This window comes from Cyprinodon tularosa, unplaced genomic scaffold (genome assembly GCF_016077235.1).
Source record: "Cyprinodon tularosa strain WSP-4 unplaced genomic scaffold, ASM1607723v1 ctg1464, whole genome shotgun sequence".
Lineage (NCBI taxonomy): Eukaryota > Metazoa > Chordata > Actinopteri > Cyprinodontiformes > Cyprinodontidae > Cyprinodon > Cyprinodon tularosa.
In genome coordinates, this window is record NW_024038292.1 from 13,611 (window position 1) to 38,143 (window position 24,533).

The 24,533-nt window shown below is 44.8% G+C and overlaps 1 protein-coding gene across 1 annotated transcript in view; it reads left to right on the plus strand.

The window, feature by feature from the left end:
- The window catches only part of amph (amphiphysin), a 48,264-nt gene that overhangs the window by 6,444 nt on the left and 17,287 nt on the right, over positions 1–24,533 (plus strand). Inside the window, exons 2-14 of the mRNA XM_038279009.1 lie at positions 974–1,054; positions 1,204–1,258; positions 1,374–1,468; positions 4,419–4,514; positions 4,582–4,689; positions 4,764–4,849; positions 8,789–8,864; positions 8,937–9,019; positions 10,681–10,819; positions 16,939–17,058; positions 17,139–17,222; positions 17,691–17,717; positions 19,155–19,178. Coding sequence (XP_038134937.1) covers positions 974–1,054; positions 1,204–1,258; positions 1,374–1,468; positions 4,419–4,514; positions 4,582–4,689; positions 4,764–4,849; positions 8,789–8,864; positions 8,937–9,019; positions 10,681–10,819; positions 16,939–17,058; positions 17,139–17,222; positions 17,691–17,717; positions 19,155–19,178 — 1,074 coding nt within the window. The remainder of the gene's footprint in view (positions 1–973; positions 1,055–1,203; positions 1,259–1,373; positions 1,469–4,418; positions 4,515–4,581; positions 4,690–4,763; positions 4,850–8,788; positions 8,865–8,936; positions 9,020–10,680; positions 10,820–16,938; positions 17,059–17,138; positions 17,223–17,690; positions 17,718–19,154; positions 19,179–24,533) is intronic.

Sequence of the window (24,533 nt, forward strand, 5' to 3'; positions counted from 1 at the left end):
AACTGTCCCAGTCCAGCGTCTTTATGTTTTAAGACATCTAGAATAAACACTTTCCACCAACTACAATAAGGTGACCAGCAGAAAAAGTTTGTTTTTATAACATTTAAATTTACAGGGGCCTGCAAATACAGGAGGGCGCCGGGTGAATTACCATGGTAACGGACACACAAAGGTCAAGGGATTATTTTCTGACATTTCTTCCACTGCGGTAAAAATCAAAGATCCAGGGGGCGCTGGACCCAGACCTGCAGGAATAAAACAAATGGATCAATCAGAGAGAGGGGAGGGGCAGCCTAGTGGTCAGGGCATAGAGCTTCCGAGTTCGAGCCCCACTCCCACAGACCGCCACTCTGGGTCCCTGAGCAAGACCCTTAACGCCACACTGCTCCCCGGGCGCCGCACCATGGCAGCCTATTGCTCCCCAAGGGGAGAGGTTAAATGCAGAGAGGGAATTTCTTCAATGAGAGATCAATAAAGTTGAATTTATTTTATTTTTATTGGTCCATATCGTCCTTAACTGAAACAACAAATATCAACAGCAGCTGCTTCATGTTTCCCAAAGCAACTGTTCCTCTGTGGTGGTGGTGGTGATGATGATGATGATGATGATGATGATGATGATGATGATGATGGTGATGATGATGATGATGATGATGATGATGATGATGATGATGATGATGATGATGATGGTGGTCAGTCTACATCTACATCCCCTTTGCTCTCAGGGCCATGGCTAATCCCTGGTTCACTCTAGAAATGGTCTGGTGATTCTGCGTGGTTCTAGGATAGGATGCTTTGTGCAAGTCGGACTTCCTTAAACTGTTTTATATTAAACAACAGATTGGGAGTCCCAGATGACTCATTATAGCTGGAAACCAAAAATGAATTCAACAAGCGAAGGGAAATGTTTGTAGATGTTCTTCTCCTGTAAACTGTTAAAGCAACTTATTCACCTAGAAAAACTCTTTCTCAGGTTCTTCAGAAACTTGGAAAAGCTGATGAGACCAAAGATGAGCAGTTTGAACAAGTGGTTATTAACTTCAAGAGACAAGAGGTGAGGGATGCTTCTTCCTGCTGTTCATCTGTTTCATTCATTATCTCTTTGATTTGGTCTGAATTCAGAAAGGTTTGCTGCATCTGGGGTCTTATCAGTGTTATTGAACAGAAGTCCAGCGGTTTGTAATCTGCTGTATTTTCTGTCAGTCTGAAGGTGCTCGGCTGCAGAGGGAGATGAAGGCCTACATGTCTGCCATCAAAGGTGACAAACTGAACCGTTCAGGCTTAATCTGACTCCACGTTTACATGGAGCATCATTCCAAGATGCTTCACAGCTTCTCTCCCATGAGGTTAAAACAGTTTGTTTGTTCCCATAGGCATGCAGCAGGCGTCCATCAACCTGACACAGTCTCTCCATGAGGTCTATGAACCAGACTGGCACGGGAAGGACGACATCGTGACCATTGGGAAGGTCAGTCAGGCAAATGGTTCCCAGCTGCCCCGGTTTGCTCCGTTTCCCTTGCTTCCCTTGCAGTGACTGTTTGGTTTGGTGGAGTGAAGGCCTTCAGCTGGGCCCGGTTTCTGCAGGCCCTTCTTTGGTCCAGTCCATTCGTCCAACAGTCACTCTGAGAGATTTGGATCAATCCGATGCAGCAATAAGAGGCAATTTACAAGAGGGTTCAATGTTATAACTCACGTTAGCATGGGACATCTCCCTTTTAGCTACGGTTGTTAGCACGTAGCCACAACTCGTAGTAGCACCTCCGTGTCTCTGGGCCCCCGTTGTTCGGTGGTTAGCAGAGCGGGATTAGCTCTTTAGGATACACTGCGTTCACTCGGTTTGAATCGCAGGAAGAGGAAAAACTGAGTTCAGCTCCTTCTGAATCGCAGGAAAAACACAGTCTGACTCACTCCAGCGAGCGCAGACTTCTCTGGAGGGATTTAGTTGCTACGCAGCGTAGCCTTCAACTGGAAGCGCTTCTGTCTAGCCTTTTAGCGGTTTATGGGCGTCTGTATACTTAAAGCTGCTCATAGGGGTGTTATGGTGTCACTTATTTATTTATTCCACGTCATGAAATAACAGTTTTTTTCCCCTGGTTGTTTTTTTTTTTTTTTTCCAAAATACATCTACATTTTTTAAGATTAAATTTTCTATTAATTAAACTGATGCTGGGGCTGATTGTGGTTTTGCTTTTAACTAATGCCTTTTATGTTTTCCTAAATATAGTAAATAAATAGCACCAGTAAAGCACAAGTATAGCACAAGTAAAGCACCAGTATAGCACTAGTATAACACCAGTATAGCACCAGTATAGCACAAGTAAAACACTAGTATAGCACCAGTATAACACCAGTATAGCACCAGTAAAGCACAAGTATAGCACAAGTAAAGCACCAGTATAACACCAGTATAACACCAGTATAGCACCAGTATAGCACAAGTAAAGCACTAGTATAGCACCTGTATAGCACCAGTATAGTACCAGTAAATCTCAAGTAAAGCACCAGTATGACACCAGTATAACACCAGTATAGCACCAGTATAGCACCAGTAAAGCACCAGTAAAGCACCAGTATAGCACCAGTAAAGCTCAAGTAAAGCACCAGTACAGCACTAGTAAAGCACCAGTATAACACCAGTATAACACCAGTATAGCACCAGTATAGCACAAGTAAAGCACCAGTATAGTACCAGTAAATCTCAAGTAAAGCACCAGTATAACACCAGTATAACACCAGTATAACACCAGTATAGCACCAGTATAGCACCAGTAAAGCACCAGTACAGCAACAGTATAGCACTAGTAATGCACCAGTGAAGCACCAGTATAGCACCAGTAAAGCTCAAGTAAAGCACCAGTACAGCACTAGTAAAGCACCAGTAAAGCACCAGTATAGCACCAGTATAGCACCAGTAAAGCACCAGTACAGCACCAGTATAGCACTAGTAAAGCCCCGGGAAAGCACCAGTATAGCACCAGTATAGCACCAGTAAAGCACCAGTACAGCAACAGTATAGCACTAGTATAGCACCAGTATAGCACCAGTATAGCACCAGTACAGCACCAGTACAGCAACAGTATAGCACTAGTAATGCACCAGTGAAGCACCAGTATAGCACCAGTAAAGCTCAAGTAAAGCACCAGTACAGCACTAGTAAAGCACCAGTAAAGCACCAGTATAGCACCAGTATAGCACCAGTAAAGCACCAGTACAGCACCAGTATAGCACTAGTAAAGCCCCGGGAAAGCACCAGTATAGCACCAGTATAGCACCAGTAAAGCACCAGTACAGCAACAGTATAGCACTAGTATAGCACCAGTATAGCACAAGTAAAGCACTAGTATAGCACCTGTATAGCACCAGTATAGTACCAGTAAATCTCAAGTAAAGCACCAGTATGACACCAGTATAACACCAGTATAGCACCAGTATAGCACCAGTAAAGCACCAGTAAAGCACCAGTATAGCACCAGTAAAGCTCAAGTAAAGCACCAGTACAGCACTAGTAAAGCACCAGTATAACACCAGTATAACACCAGTATAGCACCAGTATAGCACAAGTAAAGCACCAGTATAGTACCAGTAAATCTCAAGTAAAGCACCAGTATAACACCAGTATAACACCAGTATAGCACCAGTATAGCACCAGTAAAGCACCAGTACAGCAACAGTATAGCACTAGTAATGCACCAGTGAAGCACCAGTATAGCACCAGTAAAGCTCAAGTAAAGCACCAGTACAGCACTAGTAAAGCACCAGTAAAGCACCAGTATAGCACCAGTATAGCACCAGTAAAGCACCAGTACAGCACCAGTATAGCACTAGTAAAGCCCCGGGAAAGGACCAGTATAGCACCAGTATAGCACCAGTAAAGCACCAGTACAGCAACAGTATAGCACTAGTAATGCACCAGTGAAGCACCAGTATAGCACCAGTAAAGCTCAAGTAAAGCACCAGTACAGCACTAGTAAAGCACCAGTAAAGCACCAATATAGCACCAGTATAGCACCAGTAAAGCACCAGTACAGCACCAGTATAGCACTAGTAAAGCCCCGGGAAAGCACCAGTATAGCACCAGTAAAGCACCAATATAGCACCAGTATAGCACCAGTATAGCACCATTTAGGCTGTAGATGATCCTTGAGATGTCGTAGCTCAGTGGAGGAGCAGGTTCTGCTGGGTTCAGCCATGTCTCTGTGAAGACCTGCTTTAATTCCTTCTGGAAATTCCCAGCTTCACTGCATTGCATGAACCCTGGAGCCTGGACTGTGTTTGGATTTAGTTTTTAGAATCAACTGGGATTTATCTGACTGTCCATGTAGCTGTGAAGTGCACCAGGAGCTTTATGTTTTACCAATGAAGGGGGCAACTTTGCAACACAAACGTGTCAGCAGATCTTAGCTCTGTGTGCCTTGCAGGACTGTGATGCATTGTGGGAAGACTTTCATAACAAATTGGTCGACTCGACTCTGCTGAACCTCGATGGATACCTGCAGCAGTTCCCCGACCTAAAGGTGAGGAAAGTCTGTTTACCAGAGAGAAAGGGAAAAATCGGAGAAACGTGACACTTTATGCTTTCAGGTTCGTGTGGCCAAAAGAAGTCGGAAACTCATCGACTATGACAGCGCTCGTCATCAGCTGGAATCTTTGCAGGCACCTGGGATGAAGAATGACAGGAAGATTATGAAGGTGAGTCAGAAGTAACGTGGTTAGAAGGGGGCGAGGGCATGAAGATTCCTTACTCTGTTTTATGAAACCCACAGGCAGAGGAAGAGCTTAAAAAGGCTCAGAAAGTCTTTGATGAGCTGAATGTGGGTCTGCAGGATGAGCTGCCAACCCTCTGGGATCGGTGAGTGAGGCAAACACAAACCGACTGAAGCTGTGCATGGATCCATGACCAGACTGAAGAAGTAGCTGATGATTGGATCCACTCCAGAAGAAAACAGGAAAGGACTTGGATAAATGAGTGACAGGGTGACAGGGTGTCAGAAGTTACAGGGTTACAGGGTCTCAGGGGTTACATGGGGGTCAAGGGTTACAGGATCTCAGGGTTACAGGGTGTCAGGGATTACAGGGTGTAAGGGTGACAGGGCTACAGGGTGATGGGGTGTGAGGGGTCACAGTGTGACAGGGTGTCACGGATTACAGGGTGTAAAGGTGACAGGGCTACAGGGTGATGGGGTGTGAGGGGTTACAGGGTTACAGGGTGTCAGGGATTACAGGGTAATGGAGTGTGAGGGGTCACAGGGTTACAGGGTGTCAGGGATAACAGGGTGTAAGGGTGACAGGGCTACAGGGTGATGGGGTGTGAGGGGTCACAGTGTGACAGGGTGTCACGGATTACAGGGTGTAAAGGTGACAGGGCTACAGGGTGATGGGGTGTGAGGGGTTACAGGGTGTCAGGGATTACAGGGTAATGGAGTGTGAGGGGTCACAGGGTTACAGGGTGTCAGGGATAACAGGGTGTAAGGGTGACAGGGCTACAGGGTGATGGGGTGTGAGGGGTCACAGTGTGACAGGGTGTCAGGGATTACAGGGTGTAAGGGTGACAGGGCTACAGGGTGACAGGTGTCAGGGGTTACAGGGTGATAGGGTGTCAGGGGTTACAAGTTGTCAGGGTGACAGGTCTACAGTGTGACAGGGTGTCAGGGATTACAGTGTGTAAGGGTGACAGGGCTACAGGGTGTCAGGGATTACAGGGTGTAAGGGTGACAGGGCTACAGGGTGTCAGGGGTTACAGGGTGTAAGGGTGACAGGGTGTCAGGGGTTACAGGGTGTCAGGGGTTACAGGGTGTAAGGGTGACAGGGCTACAGGGTGTCAGGGATTACAGGGTGTCAGGGGTTACAGGGTGTAAGGGTTACAGGGTGTCAGGGGTTACAGGGTGTAAGGGTGACAGGGCTACAGGGTGTCAGGGATTACAGTGTGTAAGGGTGTCAGGGATTACAGGGTGTAAGGGTGACAGGGCTACAGGGTGTAAGGGATTACAGGGTGTCAGGGATTACAGGGTGTAAGGGTGACAGGATGACAGGGTGTCAGGGGTTACAGGGATTACAGGGTGTCAGGGATTACAGGGTGTCAGGGGTTACAGGGCTACAGGGTTTCAGTGATTACAGTCTGTAAGGGGTTACAGGGTGTAAGGGGTTACAGGGTGTCAGGGATTACAGGGTGTAAGGGTGACAGGGCTACAGGGTGTCAGGGATTACAGGGTGTAAGGGTGACAGGGTGTCAGGGGTTACAGGGTGTAAGGGTGACAGGGCTACAGGGTGTCAGGGATTACAGTGTGTAAGGGTGACAGGGCTACAGGGTGTCAGGGGTTACAGGGTGTAAGGGTGACAGGGCTACAGGGTGTCAGGAATTACAGTGTGTAAGGGTGACAGGGCTACAGGGTGTCAGGGATTACAGTGTATAAGGGTGACAGGGTGTCAGGGGTTACAGGGTGTCAGGGGTTACAGGGTGTAAGGGTGACAGGGTGTCAGGGGTTACAGGGTGTAAGGGTGACAGGGCTACAGGGTGTCAGTGATTACAGGGCTACAGGGTGTCAGGGATTACAGGGTGTAAGGGTGACAGGGCTACAGGGTGTAAGGGATTACAGGGTGTCAGGGATTACACGCTGTCAGGGATTACAGGGTGTAAGGGTGACAGGGCTACAGGGTGTCAGGGATTACAGGGTGTCAGGGATTACAGGATGTAAGGGGTTACAGGGCTACAGGGTTTCAGTGATTACAGTCTGTAAGGGGTTACAGGGTGTAAGGGGTTACAGGGTGTCAGGGATTACAGGGTGTAAGGGTGACAGGGCTACAGGGTGTCAGGGATTACAGTGTGTAAGGGTGACAGGGCTACAGGGTGTCAGGGATTACAGTGTGTAAGGGTGACAGGGCTACAGGGTGTCAGGTATTACAGGGTGTAAGGGTGACAGGGCTACAGGGTGTCAGGGATTACAGTGTGTAAGGGTGACAGGTCTACAGTGTGACAGGGTGTCAGGGATTACAGGGTGTAAGGGTGACAGGGCTACAGGGTGTCAGGGATTACAGGGTGTAAGGGTGACAGGGCTACAGGGTGTCAGGGATTACAGGGTGTAAGGGTGACAGGATGACAGGGTGTCAGGGATTACAAGTTGTCAGGGTGACAGGTCTACAGTGTGACAGGGTGTCAGGGATTACAGGGTGTAAGGGTGACAGGGCTACAGGGTGTCAGGGATTACAGGGTGTAAGGGTGACAGGGCTACAGGGTGTCAGGGATTACAGGGTGTAAGGGTGACAGGGCTACAGGGTGTCAGGGATTACAGGGTTTAAGGGTGACAGGATGACAGGGTGTCAGGGGTTACAGGGTGTCAGGGTGACAGGGCTACAGGGTGTCAGGGATTACAGTGTGTAAGGGTGACAGGGCTACAGGGTGTCAGGGGTTTCAGGGTGTAAGGGTGACAGGATGACAGGGTGTCAGGGGTTACAGGGTGTCAGGGATTACAGGGTGTAAGGGTGACAGGGCTACAGGGTGTCAGGGATTACAGTGTGTAAGGGTGACAGGGCTACAGGGTGTCAGGGGTTACAGGGTGTAAGGGTGACAGGGCTACAGGGTGTCAGGGATTACAGTGTGTAACGGTGACAGGGATTACAAGTTGTCAGGGTGACAGGTCTACAGGGTGTCAGGGGTTACAGGGTTTAAGGGTGACAGGGCTACAGGGTGTCAGGGATTACAGGGTGTAAGGGTGACAGGGCTACAGGGTGTCAGGGGTTACAGGGTGTAAGGATGACAGGGTGTCAGGGGTTACAGGGTGTCAGGGATTACAGGGTGTAAGGGTGACAGGATGACAGGGTATCAGGGGTTACACGGTGACAGGGTGATAGGGTGTTGGGTAGGACTGGGTAATATGTAGAAAATCTACAAGTAGCTACAAGCATGCTTAGTGTGAGGGATTGCTGAAGAGTCAATGAGTCGATGCAATCAGCTGGTTTTCCTTAGATAGAAAACTTTGAATCAATCTGACTGGATGATCTGGTGAACTGGAAAGTGACCTGAGATTCAGTTCAGTTCAGTTTATTTATAGTAAGGTGGCCGGGAGGTGCAAAGCAACATTACAAAACTTTTACAAGTTCCAAAACAAATGATCATTTCAGTAAACAAATTTACATAAAAAAAAGAAGCGGAAAGTCAATATTCCGCTGCCACCGGAAACGGAAATGGGGCCTGTTTACACAGTTGTAGTCTTTTCGCTTCACTCTGTGTACTCCGACGTCGAGGTGCTAACGTCTCTGTTAAACACTTTAAAAAACTCTGAAAATGGAATACGAAAGGTGGATTCTTGATTCTCGACGTCGGAGTACACAGAGTGAAGCGAAAAGACTACAACTGTGTAAACAGGCCCCATTTCCGTTTCCGGTGGCAGGGGAATATTGACTATTCCAACAGAACTCTATGGGATTTACAAAATGCTAAATAAAACACTACAGGAACGTTTTTTCTTCACAAAACTTTTTTTGGAACGTCACTGAACAGCGCTGACGACCCGGTGAGTAGCATATTTTAAAAAAAGAACGTTTAAGGTTGTTTTAAGGACATTATCGGACATGCTCTATGCTAGCCATTCTAAAGCAGCCAGGGGGGGATTCTAAATGAGCCAAAAAGCAGAGACAGGAGCAATTGTCAAACTTTTGGTGTCGATCATTCGATTTCATCCTGGACACTACAGAAAATGGGCTTAAAGTGTAAAAAACCGAACTTCTCCTTTAAGTGAAGGGAATCGTGCAATCTACTCAGTTTAAGTCTATGGTTCCTTTTCCTTCTCTGCAGACGGGTGGGTTTCTACATCAGCACCTTTAAGTGTGTAACAAGCCTGGAGGCAAAGTTTCATCGGGAAATCTCCATGGTGAGTGAATTTGTTGTTCCTGGCCTTGCAGGGAGATGATCAGAGCTGAAAGGATCTCTTTTCTCCTTCCAGGTGTGCAGGGAGCTCTACGAAGTTATGACCAAACTAAGAGAACAACACGCAGACAAAGTGTTCACCATTCAAGGAGCCCCGAGGTGAGTCTCACTCTGCTCTGTTACACAAACCTGCAAATATTTGCTCACACGTCTGTATAAACATGCTTTTAATGAAAATAGAAAAGATAAGGAGAAAATGGCGCTTCACGGGAATCCTTCCTAGTCTGGAAAAATAGTTTACTGCTGTTAAGGGGAGCCTTTGTAAAGCAAGAGCAGCATATTTCTCATTGACTGATGTTGCCTTACAGAAACCTGGCTGCAGCAAGAGGATTATGTGAGCATAAATGAGGCAACTCCTTCAAGCTATTTAAATTTTCACATCCTCCAAAAGAAGGTTACATTTTAGTAGATCTTTATCAGATAGAGCAGTTATACATTTTAAAGAATCTGCTTCACTTTCTTTCTCCTCTGTGTCGCTGAGCAGTGCTGCAGAGTGCTAAAGCATAGCTTATTCCCCTTCACAGGTTGATGATTTTGTTGATGGGGTTGCTAGTTCTCTGCGTATTGCCTTAGACAACGCAGCTCCTTTGAAAATGAAAACCGTTAAAAATAGAAAGCTGGCTCCTTGGTTTAATGCAGAGCTGCGTACTTTGAAGCAAAATGCTAGGAAACTGGAGAGAAAATATCGCTCCACAGGCCTGCGGGAGTCCTTCCTAGTCTGGAAAAATGGTTTACTGCTGTATAAGAGGAGCCCTTTGTAAAGCAAGAGCAGCATACTTCTCCTCATTAATAGAGGAGAATGAGAATAATCCTAGATTTCTTTTTAATACAGTTGCCAAACTCACCCAGAGCCATAGCTCTGTTGAACCTGTCCATTCCACCTGCTCTTAGCAGCAATGATTTTATGGGATTCTTTATAAATAAGATTGATCTTATTAAAAATAACATCATAAGCACTCCTCTATCCGCGATTGTACCTGAGGTAGTCATGGAATCTGAACCGGGTTTAGACTGCTTTGATCCAGTTGAACTTTCTGAATTAGCAAAATTATTGTCTTCATCTAAGCCTTCAACTTGGATGTTAGATCCAGTTCCAACCAGGTTATTTAAGGAGGTATTCCCTTTAACCAGGTTATTTAAGGAGGTATTCCCTTTAACCAGGTTATTTAAGGAGGTATTCCCTTTAACCAGGTTACATGTAACCAGGTTATTTAAGGAGGTATTCCCTCTAAAGGTGAGGCGAGGTCTGAGGTAGCCATGGGATCTATGTCGCTGAATGTAATCTAATATCTACTGTCTCTACCTGCTCATCCAGGAGGAGCAGAATTGTTTCAATCAGCTGGTTTTCTGTAGAATAAAACTTGAACTTTAATTTGGCCAGAAGATTAAGCATTTCTAACATTATGTTTTAAAAGTTATCAGTTTAATCCAAAACATTGTTCAAGGTACTTTAATATGAGTCAAATTACATCATCAAAGTTTAACCCGAGTTTCCTTCCTTCCTTCCTTCCTTCCTTCCTTCCTTCCTTCCTTCCTTCCTTCCTTCCTTCCTTCCTTCCTTCCTTCCTTCCTTCCTTCCTTCCTTCCTTCCTTCCTTCCTTCCTTCCTTCCTTCCTTCCTTCCTTCCTTCCTTCCTTCCTTCCTTCCTATAAGGAAGTATCTGATTTGTGTGTGACAGTTTTAATTTGAATAACTTAGGTGGAAAAGTAAGAAGCAGCAGTTTCTGTTCAGCCAATCAGAGCCTCCTATTTTCTGCCCAGTGATTCTGGACCCCTGCGCCTCGCCAGAACACCATCACCACCAGACGATGAGAGTCCACCAGAGAGTCCAGAAGCCAGCTCCAACCACATGCTTCGCCCAGTTTCCCCCGGACCGCCTCGACCCAAATCTCCAATCCAGGTAACGTGATTCCAGGTGAGGACGGGGGGGTCCATGCCATGGAAACACTGGAATGACAGGAAGGGAACTAATGGAAAAACTGGAATGACAGAAAGGGAACTAATGGAAAAACTGGAATGACAGAAAGGGAACTAATGGAAAAACTGGAATGACAGAAAGGGAACTAATGGAAAAACTGGAATGACAGAAAGGGAACTAATGGAAAAACTGGAATGACAGAAAGGGAACTAATGGAAAAACTGGAACCACGCTTCCAAGAGAAAGTGTAGGGTTTTATTTTATAAAAGCAGTCCTTTGGTTCCTCAGTGATGGGGAAAGCTGTCAGGTCATTACTACCTAGATCTGTTTGGAACAGATTAGGAACCCATCCCCCCCTGGGTTTCTCCTCAGTTAGCTGGAGGCTAACGATTAGCTGTTGAATGTAGATCCTGGCCACAGCTGCCTGACAAAGACAGGTCATGGTTCCACAGGTGTTCCAGAATATTTAGTGTTTACTGATAAATGACAGACTGATTGATGAAGATGATTACTGGCTGTTTGCTCTGAACTCTCCGACTGTTTTTTCTTCTCTGCTGACTGTTGTCTGTCACTCGGTGAGTTCACTCACATTCTGTGTAGTCTGTCTGTGTTTTAGTCTGGTTTGTTGTGCATGTGAATGTTGTTTTGATTAAATCTTCTAGATGGGGTCACCAATTAAAAATCAGCGAATAAAGAAAATCATCAACCAGTAAAAGTCCGCAGACATTTTAATCATCTGTTTCTTTAAACAGAATTTAACACTGAAATAAAAAGCAGATATTCATGTATCCATGTTATACATAAAAAAAAAATTGAAGTAGAGAACAACAATCGGTCAGTTTGGTTTATGGATAATTTCCTGGTTTCTTTTCTTTCTTCTTTCTGTCTTAATGTTGGCAGTGGGCTTTAGGCTGCCCTGCAAGGCTTTAAACCTGGGTTTAACCGGAGACTAAGCCATTCTCAAGCACATATCAAGGAGCTCATTTTGAGCCTGGATCCAGATTTATTGTTGATTCTGTTCATGGTGGAGAATCCTGCTTCACAGCAGCAGGTTGAGCCAAACATCCTCTAAATGTGCAGGGTCATCTTTGAGCACGCCATTTCACTTTTCTTTCACCAGTTCACCGCAGTTCTTCCAGCAGTCCACACTTTCTCTGCTCTCTTTTTCTCATGGTCTTCTCCTTCTTTCCCATCGCCCGGCTTGCCACAGGTTTGCCTGCTGTGTCTAAAAGTAGCAGCAGCAGCAACCCAGACTGACAGCTCATTGGCTCATTTGGATCACGTGCAGCCTGGAGCCGGACGCTCCCCAGGGCTTTACCGTATTAACAGGAGAAGAGGAGCAAGTGAAATTAGACACTTTCCTCAGACAACATGCAGTTTTCTTTATTATTGTCTAAATTTATCATTTAGACAATGAAATAAGTTAATTTTCTAAAGACGAGTTAGAGAAAATAATCGGTGGTTTGACACTGAGGAAAGATGTTTGATTCCTCAGATAAAGCACTTCCTTTCCTCATCACATTTAAAGCTGCAGTACAGTTTCTGCCTGATAAGCTGGAGGTTAGTCCTCAAGATGCATCAGATCCCAACAAAAGTTTCATGCACATCTTCCAGCTATATGTGAATACGGTTTATTGTCAGCCAGAATGAAAGGGGAATGGCTCCACAGACTGATCTGTTAGGCAGCCATATATGCAAAGAGGAAACGGTAATGAAATGGTTGAGGAGTCAGGTAATATTATATATAATATAATAATAAAAAACATATAATAGTGTGAAGAAAGATATTTACATACAAGTTACTGATTGTGAACAAGCATCAGAAAGCAGCTGATGTCCACAGAGCTCTAGAGATTCATCTTTTTTACAGCTCCAAGTAGGGCTGGAACAATTAATTTAAAACTAAATTGCCACCAGTCAATTCATCAACTAATTTAGTAAATTAATTAATTATTAATCATTAAATGGAGAGTAGGGACTCTAAAACATGCACTGAGTGGACAGAGCGACCCACTTACAGCAGGAATTATACCAAGATTTTATAAAAATATGTAAAGATGTTGTATTTAAGACAAAAAACTTTTCCATCTGTTAATATCCTCTATCCAGAACTCAAGAAGTGGAAAAGTTTTAGTTTCACCTGGTCTATATATATACAAAAAAAATAAAAAAAAAAAAAAAATATATATATATATATATATATATATATATGTATATGTATATGTATATGTATATGTATATGTATATGTATATATATATATATATATATATATATATATATATATATATATATATATATATATATATATATATATATATATATATATCCAGTGGATCCATATATATCCACTGTCAGATCAATAAGTTTATCAATCAATTTTGCAATCAATTTCGGGTTATTTATCGATTAATTGAATTGTGAAATAATTGTTAGTTAGACCCAAGGCCCAAAATCATTTTATAACCCATCATTAAGGGATAATTTGATAGAAATGTGAGCTGTGCTCAGAGAAACTATACGCTGATGAACAGATGAACCATATTCAGGATGGAAGTTATCTTCCCTATACACAGCCTGTTCTAGTTCATCCCTACTGAAAGGGGCGGTGCTGAAAGCGCTGAATGATGCCTTTGCGCATGCACAGTTTGAGTAATTATACCAACAGAGTGACACCTTGGGTGACCACTCAGAAGCTGGATATGCTGGCGGCATGCAGGGCTCTGTTCTTTGCTTGTTCTCATGTGTGCTTCACCTCGTTTGGCATTTGATTTGAAGTTGTTTGGACCATACCTTCCTCGGCTCCGTGTTTCTGGAAGCCCTGTCACCCACTGGCTGCAACTGTGGTAATTTCGCACCCCTAGGCTGCAACAGGTTGACCTTCTTACGGGACTTGCCAGCTATGTATGCTGTTTGTTAGTGATGGCAGCGTTCACTTCCCCTTTCCCAACTTCTTCTTACAATGTTTCTGAAATGATTGCAGCTTAGTTGCTGTTATTCTCAACAGGTGCGGCGGAGTTATTGCTCCTACCCAGCTTGTCCAACTCTGTTGTCAAGGTTTGGTCACGGCTAAAGTTCAACTCTCCAGTTCAACTGATCATGTGGTCTGCTGGAGCTTACGGTGTCCAGCTGCCTTGTTTTTTTGTTTTCTCTACCTGGTGAAGGCCAGTTGCTGGCTTCCATGCATGAGTCATCCATGGACTGTATGGCAGCAGTTGAACCTCCCTTATTAATTTTGTCGCCCAATGAGGCCCCTCGCAGGTGTCCCAGTTGTGCTGCTCGGGAGGAATTTGAACGAACTGTTCAGGCTTGTCAGACTAGCAAGCAGCCACTCTGGTTTAGGTCAGTGGATCTGACGGATCTTACGTTCATGACTATTGTGACAGAGTTTTCTCAGGTTTGCCTTTCATGATCAACATTCCAGGTGCTCCCACTCAGCTTCTCTCTTTAAGGGAGTTTACTCTGTGCATGGAAGCAGCTTCATCTCCTTTGGAGATGTTAGGCACACCTAACGTCACTTTCCTGCAGGTACAAGGCAAAGTGACTTCTATCACTCATCTTGGTGTCTTGGGCCATTGGTTTTCTCTGTCTGCACACTTTTCAAAGGTGGCTCAACAGCTTTTGTCTGGACCCCATCCTGTTCGGGTATCGCTGGCTCAAAGTGACATGGACGTGCCTTCATGCCCTGGCCCGCTGGCGAAGCAGGACTTACCTGTCCAAGGGCATCCCTAGGGTAACAATGTTGATCTGCAGTGAGATAGTTACCATAGATGCCAGTCGCACAGGCTGGGGTACCCGGGGTGCCCAATGAGGTCCCCAACTCTCTCCCATGTCGTCCTTCAGCCAGGAGGGATCTGCTGTCTCAGTTGGGAGGCGGGTATGGCACCCCAACCCTAACATTTCCATCTGTGGGTGTGACCACTAAGTGGCTGTCAGGTGCTTCATATTTAGTGCTAGGGTACCATCCTCTCAAGAGCAACACAACAATAGATGGCGTCTATTTGCTTAGTGGTTCTTTGCCTGCAATGAGGACCAGTTTCCTGCCCAGTGCCTGCTGTTCTGAAGGGTCTCCATGCTTTACTTGACAAGGGTCATTGTCCTTCGACCCTTAAAATGTAAGTGCCAGCAGTCTCATTCAACTGTTGATGGCCATCCAGTGGGGGGCCATTGTGTCGTCTCTTTTTGCGATGCACGTAGGTCAGGATCTGCGTTTGGTTTTCGATGCTTTGTGCTGTTCCTCTTTTGAGCACATGTGGCAAGCTGACCTCAAGTGGCTGTCATATGAGACTGCCTTTTTGTTAGCCATTGTTAACAGTGTATACAAAAAGGTTTAGATAGTATTAATCTCAACAATAACTAAACTAAATAGATATCTGTAAAAATGTATTACGCTTTTGGTTTTTGTTCAGTAATTCTAATTTAAATTCAAAATCTCCTAATTATAGAATAGAGATAGAATGAAGCAGAATGATGAAAAAGGGGTCCCTATGTCCTCCAGCAGTCTAAGCCTATAGCAGCAGAACTATAGAGATAGATCAGGATAACCTGAGCCACTCTAACTAGAAGCTTTATCAAAAAGGAAAGTTTTAAGCCTAGCCTTAAAAGTAGACAGGGTGTCTGCCTCACGGACTAAAACTGGTAGTTGGTTCCACAGGAGAGGAGCCTGAGAACTAAAAGATCTGCCTCCCATTCTACTTTTAGAAATTCTAGGAACCACTAGAAAACCTGCAGATTGAGAGCGAAGTGCTCTGTTAGGAACATAAGGAACAATGGAATCAGCTGCGTTGTTCTTTATTTTTTAATGTGAAGCAGGTTGTAAACCATCAGCTTTGATTTCTACCAACTAAACATCGGAATCAGTTGAATGAATGAAAAGGAATTTATTTCAGAAACTGACAATCAGCAATAAATAAATCAACTTAAAAAAATATTTTAAACAAACAAACAAAATAAAAACATCCAAATACACACAAAAAGAGACTGGTTAACATCAAGCTAAACTCCAATTTCTAAAAAAACGAAATTGATTTGAGTAAAAATGGAAACAAAACTTTCCACTAAATAAACCTTTCAGTACATCCAGCCAGGGAACTGACATGGATTAATGTAGATTGTCTGAAAATTGTTATGAAGTAACAATAATTGAACTTAAAGTAACTTAAAGTAAAGTAACCTCCCTGTTAAACTTCAGTCTCTTATTCAATATTCACACACAGACACACGCAATCTCTCTCTCTCTCTCTCTCTCTCTCTCTCTCTCTCTCTCTCTCTATATATATATATATATATATATATATATACGTATTTTAGAAACTTTGCAGATGTCAGTAATATACAGGATAAATGATCTTGCCCCCCATACTGACCTCTAGGGGAAACCACAAACAATATCCAAGCAACATGACTGGCAGTCACCCATTTACACCAATTGTTGTCTGTTGCTTAGATAACGTTTCATCCAGAGTAGTAATACTCCCCAGATGCCATGATTCCCCAATTTCTTAATATTTTGAGATTTATTTTTGTCAAAAGCTTTTTTGAGATAATGAAATAAACCAACTGAAAGTTTCTTATTATTTAAGGGGCTGGTGATTTTTTTCCATCAATTCCATGACGGCCATTGCTGTAGATCTTTGTGATCTAAATCCATACTGACTTTTGGAAAGCAGTTTATTTTTATTAATGAAGGTATCAAATCTATCCACAAATAATTTCTCCCAAATTTAGGAAAAGTGTGGAAGTACAGAAACAGGCCTATAATTTGTGAAATGGTGTCTGTCCCCAGATATGTGACGTGTTATTGTTAAATGTGTTTGGAGTCAATAGTTTTATTATTTTCAGCAGCATATGTTTGTTGTTCCTTCTCCCTGCTTAACTTGAACTCTGTGAAAAGAACAGAAAATCTTTAAGAATATTTTACAAATCAAGCATTAGAATTTGTTTTATTTAAAATCCAAACTATTTTGTAAATTCTATTTCTTTCTATTGCTGAAGAGCAGTTCTGTGTTTGTGTTCTAATTATAACCATGTTCATATAGAAATCTTTTCTTTCTGTCTGATGAAACCTGAGCTCACCTGAAGCTGTGCTGCTTTTCTTTGGCAGCTTAAAAAGGGTCCACCTGTTCCTCCACTTCCTAAAGCCACCCCCACTAAAGAAGTGGCAGAAGAGCAAATAATTGACCTGTTTGGTGGAGAATTTCTACCTGCACCGTCACCATCTCAGGTATTAAGGGAAATAAAACCCTGCTCATGGGAGCCATTTCTCCAGTTTAACCCATTTTGTTTTTTTTTCTTCCTCCACAGCCAAACGAACGACCCGGAGAGTCTCTTCTAGATTTGGACTTTGATGCTTTTCAGCCAGATGAAACTGTTGCACCGATACCTCAGGTGCTCATACCATCACAACACACTTTGACACCTGAAAGACAAAGAACAGTTAGAGGAAGGGAACCAACCATCTGTGCTGTGCTCACTGGTCTGGATCTGATTTGGTCCACTTCCAGACCAAACATGGAGATTTGAAGGTTTTGGTTTACCAGGACCCAGACGGTCTAGAACCTCCATTTGGATGCACTTCAGGAGAAGAGTGATTGTGTAACTAGGCAGAAACTGTACTTTCTGACAATCTGACACGAGGCAATCCTGCCCTCTGGTGGCTATTCTAGATGTTATAGCTCTTAAACTAGAACTCATAATGTAAAGCTGCTTATTATTAAAATGATAATATCATGGGTCTTGTTGTTGAACTGTAGTTTACACTGTTGAAATAGAAGGTAACTTAAACATGATTGAAAGCACTTTATTATATTTCTGACCTGAAATATGAGCTATAACAAGACATTCTGTTTGTTGTAGACGGCTGTACCCTGGGACATGTGGTCGGTGAGTAGTAGCTCCCAAACTCTTCTCATTAAACACTCATGTATGAAATGCTTTATGTTTTAGTTCTTATAAATCTTGTTGAGATGAACCAAGAAGGTCAGAAAAAGGTTCTGAGTGTTCATCTAGAGAGGAACCGTGGTACTGCAGCAGGCAGTCAGAGGTGAAGGCAGACTGAGGCATGGTCTTCTATCAGAGTGTAGCTCTGAGCCCCTTCTTGTTTGCAGTGGTGATGATTGACAGACAGGGCAGACAAAAGGCTGCATGGAACAGGATATCTGTAGCAGTGAAAGCATGGAGGCTCAGAGAGAGGAGGGTACCAGGTTCAGAGGCCTTTCCACCAAGCTGGATGGAACAAAGCATGGAGGAACCTTTAAAAAAACAGCCAGATGCCGCTATATGAGCTGAAAGCTAAATTTCTATAAATTCTCTGAGATAGGGCCAAGGATGAGGGAGGTCTGGTTGGTCTCCGTCTCCCGATACGCTCTCGCCTGTGTCCGACCTTTCAGACATGTTTTTCTGAATCCCACATTGTAGCATGGCATAGACAATTCACGTTAGCAGTTTGAAGAACACCTGCTAGCTTCAGATGGTTTCCTTTAGCTAACCAATGAGTGTTTGCCTTCTATGACTCATCCAATCACACTAGTTTTCACTAGATGTGGGCGGAGCCAATGATCTGCATTGGATGGAGCACATGACGGGAAATGAATATTTAGAAACATTAAACCGAAGCCAAGAGGAACGAGGAACGTTTGATTTAAAAATATAAGGAATATAAAGTACAGATACTGGTGTGAAAATGAGTAGAAGTCAGAAGTAAGAATGAAAATAAGTAATGGAGTAAAGTATAGATACCTAAAAAGTGCTTCCTGCAGGGAAAATGCTCTAATTAAACCTGTAAACTGATTATTCACAGAAGCAGAGCAAACAGAATGGATCAAACTGTAACTGTGACATGGTTCCCAGGTTAGGCTTCTTTTGTAGAACCCTAACTACAGTACTGTAGTTAATAACTGGTTCTCTCTCTGAATCTGCATTGGAGATAAACAACTAGAAGAAAGTGAATATCCTCAGCAAAGCCACAAGGAACAGGTGCTGAGCCTGTCTAAGCACCAGTTAGGAACTGGAACCAGTTGGATGGAACAAATGCACCAGACTGTCTAGAAGAACTTGGGTGTTGTTTTCATTCCCTGGTTGGGATTCTGGTCTGGTCTAAACCAGGACCTCAGTTTTCCTCCACTTTCAGCTGTAGATGTTTACATGATGAAGGATTCAGCAGACAGGAGGTAACCATGGTGCATTTGTCCTGAAATAACCTCATCCACAAACTTTTCCTTCTAGAATGTTTGTAAGCTGTGCATTAAAAACATAATAAAGTCTTAAACTGAACAGATAAGAGTTTGGATGCTGATACGACTCATCTTCTGTCCTTTGCAGGCAAATGCTCAACCTGCTCATCCTGTAAGTACTAATCAAACTGATGCTTGTCTCTATTATCTGTGATGTCAGACTGTTTTAACAGCCCATTTTCACACACAGATTTGCCACTATTGATGTGTCTGTATCTGGGGGTTGGGTGGGTGGATAATTAAGGGTCTGTTCTCCATGGAATAGCTCGGATCCTGCAGAATGTAGCAGATCTTATGCCAGATTGAAACAAATCATAAACTTGGAGAACTTTCTCCTCCTGGATGAGAGATGAAAAGCTTGATGTGAGAGAAAATGCATTTGTAACTCCTGTAGGGGCTTCATCTAGGAGAGGAACATGGAATGAGGCAGCGGGTCAGATCAGTAAAAGCTCCACCAGCAGCTATGTGCATTAAAGGAAAGAGTTAGCTCATGCCTCCCTGCAGGATGGTGTTCCAGCTAAGACTGATGCTACCTAATATCACCGCAGTGATTAAAAAACAGGACTTCCGGTGGTGACGCGCCTAAGATGGCTGCTTAGGAAGAGTGGCCGAGCCGACTTAGCTATTTTCCCAATTGATTCATAAATACAATTTGCAACCATATGTATACTGGTACCGAAACAACAACCCTAGAGTAACTTGCCATTATTTTACCCGCAACGCATCTCAAAATCAACGTAATAAAAACACAGAGGAAACAGCGGACTCACCAAGGATGGCGGACTCATCCCCACAAGTTGCCAAAAACAGGGTGACTGAACTGCAGGGTATCAAGACTATCCTGGAGACCCTAGCTCATGAAGTCTCTGGTGTTAAAAGAGGAGTGGAGGCGGCGAATGCCTGGGCATCCGAATTACCAAGGCGGAGTCCAGAATATCAAAGTTGGAGAAGGAGGAGGCATAAAAGGGTCCCGATCGTGCACGACCTAGAGAGACAGAATAACATCCAGATAAGATAACAGTGCTGGAAGGTTTCTCCTGGCGGCAAAACATACGCATTCCAGGGGTGAAAGAAGGGATGGAGGGCCGCGACTGGGATGGCTTTATGAAAACGCTGCTATCGGAGGCATTGGATATTAATGTAGACGACTGGTATGAAGCTGATAGGATTCACCGGGTCGGCCCCGACCCTTAGGTTAGGAAAGGCCTCTGGAAACGATGGCTTCTCAGCAGACTTTTATCAGAAATTCATAGACGATATTTCCCCGACATTGCTAGTTGTATATCAAGATGCATTTCATAGAGGTAGGTCACCTAAAACTATGAGGGAAGCAGTTATTACACTTCTCCATAAAAAGGGTTGAGGTCCACATCATTGTGGGAATCATTGCCCTATATCCTTGAATAATGTTGATGAGAAAATTCTTGCCAACATCTTAGCAACTAGATTGGAAAAGGTTGTCCCATTTCTCATTCACCAGGATCAGGGCAGGAGCACGGCAGACAACCTTCAAAGACTATTACACATTATGTGGATGACAAGAAATTATGACACACCAACAGTTGCCTTTTCTCTGGATGCGTTAAATAAAGTGGAGTTCCCCTTTTTGTTTTACACACTAGAGAACTTTGGATTTGGCCCCATATTAAGGAGAGGGTAGAATGAATGTACTCTGATCCATCAGCCACAGTCTTAACTAATGGGATTATTTCACCTTAAAACACTTTAAATCGTAAGGCTTCGACAAGGCTCACCTCTAATCTTTGCTATATTTCTTGAACCACTGGCTTTAGCCTTACGGACTAATTCAAATATACAGGGTTTGCAGGCGGGTCAAGAAGAAAACCAGCTCCTGCTGTATGCTGATGATGTGTTATTGATATCGAGTAATCCTGAATCCTCAGCCCCAGAAATTTGCTCAGAGATAAATTGGTTCTCAGAGATATCTGGTTATACCGTTAGCTGGTCAAAATCAGAAGCCATGCCGCTATCAAAAATGATGCCCCCCAGATATTAGAAAGAGCTGGAAATTCAGATGGATGCCTGAAGGATGAACATATCTGGGTATCAAATTAACGCCTGGCCTGGAAAAACTAATGGAAGCTAATATATCTCCACTCCTCAGAAAACTCAAACTCTGTTACAAAATTGGGATAAGTTGCATATCTCCCTGCTGGGCAAAATTAAATTTGTTAAAATGATTTTAACTCCCATGATCAATTACATCACATCCATGTTACCACTAACATTTCCTTCTTCACTATTTAAAATGTACAACAGAATGATAGAGAAGTTTATATGGGCAACAAGAAACCCATATTTAATCGGACTAAATTATACGCTGCAAACGATAAGGGGGGTTTAGCACTCTCACGAATAGACTGGTATCACTTGTCTTTTTCTTTATCGCAGCTATCTAAATTCACCTGCCCCCTACCAGGACCCCGCTGTGGGTCAGGATACAGGAACAGTTGGTGCATCCTCTCTCTCTGGAGGCCTTCCTCTCTCAGACGGATAGACCAGTCACCTCTCAGGATCCAGTAATGGCTTTTGCCAGAGAGTCTTGGAAAACTGCTCATCAATTAACAAAAAATGACCCGTATTTATCAAGCTGATCCTCAATATGGTATAACGAGAAACTGTCAATAGGTAAGAAAAGCTTCTTTTGGGACAAGTGGGTTAGATCTGGAATTCAAATTCTTGAGGATGTGACCGGACATGCGGGATTTAAATCCTTCGGTAAAATTAAAACGAAATGTAATTTGTCCAATTCAGAATTATAGCAATATTTACAAATTAGGCATTGCATTCTTTCAGACAAACACATTCAGTACAGTCAGACAGAAATCCTGGCAATGTCCCATAACACTGGAGAGAAAAACAGAGGAGCTTCACATTTCTACGAACTCATTAGAAGTATGCAGGCACCTAAACTGGATGGGCTGAAGGCATGTTGGGATCTAGATGTTCATCATGGCACTGGATGGGCTGAAGGCATGTTGGGATAGGGATCTAGATGTTCATCATGGCACTGGATGGGCTTAAGGTATGTTGGGATAGGGATCTAGATGTTCATCATGGCACTGGATGGGCTGATGCATGTTGGGATCTAGATGTTCATCATGGCACTGGATGGGCTGGAGGCATGTTGGGATAGGGATCTAGATGTTCATCATGGCACTGTTATTCGCGTGAACCAGAGTCTCAACTAATTTATTATAAGATATTAACTTGACCTCTTCAAAACTGGCAAGACTAAAACTCATCGACAGTGACTTATGTTAGAGATGTAATGGAATGTTTGGAACTCTGGTGCGTATGTTATATGAGTGACAAAACTAAAGACATGTGGAATGCGATTATTTTGTTTGTGAATCAGGTGTTTGGCAGACTTTTGGTCAAAAACCCTGCATTATGTTTGTCAGGATTACATCCAGATAATATTAAAATGTCAAAACATCAGAAGTCTTGGTGCTGTTCAACTGTGACAACAGGCTGCAGGATAACTTTACGCCTCTGGAAATATCCCACTCAGTCAACATTTAAGGAGTGGATACAGGTTCTAAGTCTAACGGATCACCTATAGGGGGGCTGGGAGGGGAGGCATATTCAATGAGGTGTAGGGCCCATTCAATGGCCAGCTACGAAGGGTCACCTATAGGGGGGCTGGGAGGGGAGCCATATTCAATGAGGTGTGGGGCCCATTCCATGGCCCGCTACAAACGGGTCACCTATAGGGGGGCTGGGAGGTGAGGCATATTCAATGAGGTGTGGGGCCCATTCAATGGCCCGCTACGAAGGGTCACCTATAGGGGGGCTGGGAGGGGAGCCATATTCAATGAGGTGTGGGGCCCATTCCATGGCCCGCTACGAACGGGTCACCTATAGGGGGGCTGGGAGGGGAGCCATATCCAATGAGGTGTGGGGCCCATTCAATGGCCCGCTACGAAGGGTCACCTATAGGGGGGCTGGGAGGGGAGCCATATTCAATGAGGTGTGGGGCCCATTCCATGGCCCGCTACGAACGGGTCACCTATAGGGGGGCTGGGAGGTGAGGCATATTCAATGAGGTGTGGGGCCCATTCAGTGTCCCGCTACAAACGGGTCACCTATAGGGGGGCTGGGAGGGGAGCCATATTCAATGAGGTGTGGGGCCCATTCAATGGCCCGCTACGAACGGGTCACCTATAGGGGGGCTGGGAGGGGAGCCATATTCAATGAGGTGTGGGGCCCATTCAGTGTCCCGCTACAAACGGGTCACCTATAGGGGGGCTGGGAGGGGAGCCATATTCAATGAGGTGTGGGGCCCATTCAATGGCCCGCTACGAACGGGTCACCTATAGGGGGGCTGGGAGGGGAGCCATATTCAATGAGGTGTGGGGCCCATTCCATGGCCCGCTACGAACGGGTCACCTATAGGGGGGCTGGGAGGTGAGGCATATTCAATGAGGTGTGGGGCCCATTCAGTGTCCCGCTACAAACGGGTCACCTATAGGGGGGCTGGGAGGGGAGCCATATTCAATGAGGTGTGGGGCCCATTCAATGGCCCGCTACGAACGGGTCACCTATAGGGGGGCTGGGAGGGGAGCCATATTCAATGAGGTGTGGGGCCCATTCAGTGTCCCGCTACAAACGGGTCACCTATAGGGGGGCTGGGAGGGGAGCCATATTCAATGAGGTGTGGGGCCCATTCAATGGCCCGCTACGAACGGGTCACCTATAGGGGGGCTGGGAGGGGAGCCATATTCAATGAGGTGTGGGGCCCATTCCATGGCCTGCTACGAACGGGTCAACTATAGGGGGGCTGGGAGGGAGGCATATTCAATGAGGTGTGGGGCCCATTCCATGGCCCGCTACGAACGGGTCACCTATAGGGGGGCTGGGAGGGGAGCCATATTCAATGAGGTGTGGGGCCCATTCCATGGCCCGCTACGAAGGGTCACCTATAGGGTGGCTGGGAGGGGAGCCATATTCAATGAGGTGTGGGGCCCATTCAATGGCCCGCTACGAACGGGTCACCTATAGGGGGGCTGGGAGGGGAGCCATATTCAATGAGGTGTGGGGCCCATTCAATGGCCCGCTACGAACGGGTCACCTATAGGGGGGCTGGGAGGGGAGGCATATTCAATGAGGTGTGGGGCCCATTCAGTGTCCCGCTACAAACGGGTCACCTATAGGGGGGCTGGGAGGGGAGCCATATTCAATGAGGTGTGGGGCCCATTCCATGGCCCGCTAAGAACGGGTCACCTATAGGGGGGCTGGGAGGGGAGCCATATTCAATGAGGTGTGGGGCCCATTCAATGGCCCGCTACGAACGGGTCACCTATGGTGGGCTGGGAGGGGAGCCATATTCAATGAGGTGTGGGGCCCATTCCATGGCCCGACTACAAACGGGTCACCTATAGGGGGGCTGGGAGGGGAGGCCATATTCAATGAGGTGTGGGGCCCATTCAGTGGCCCGCTACAA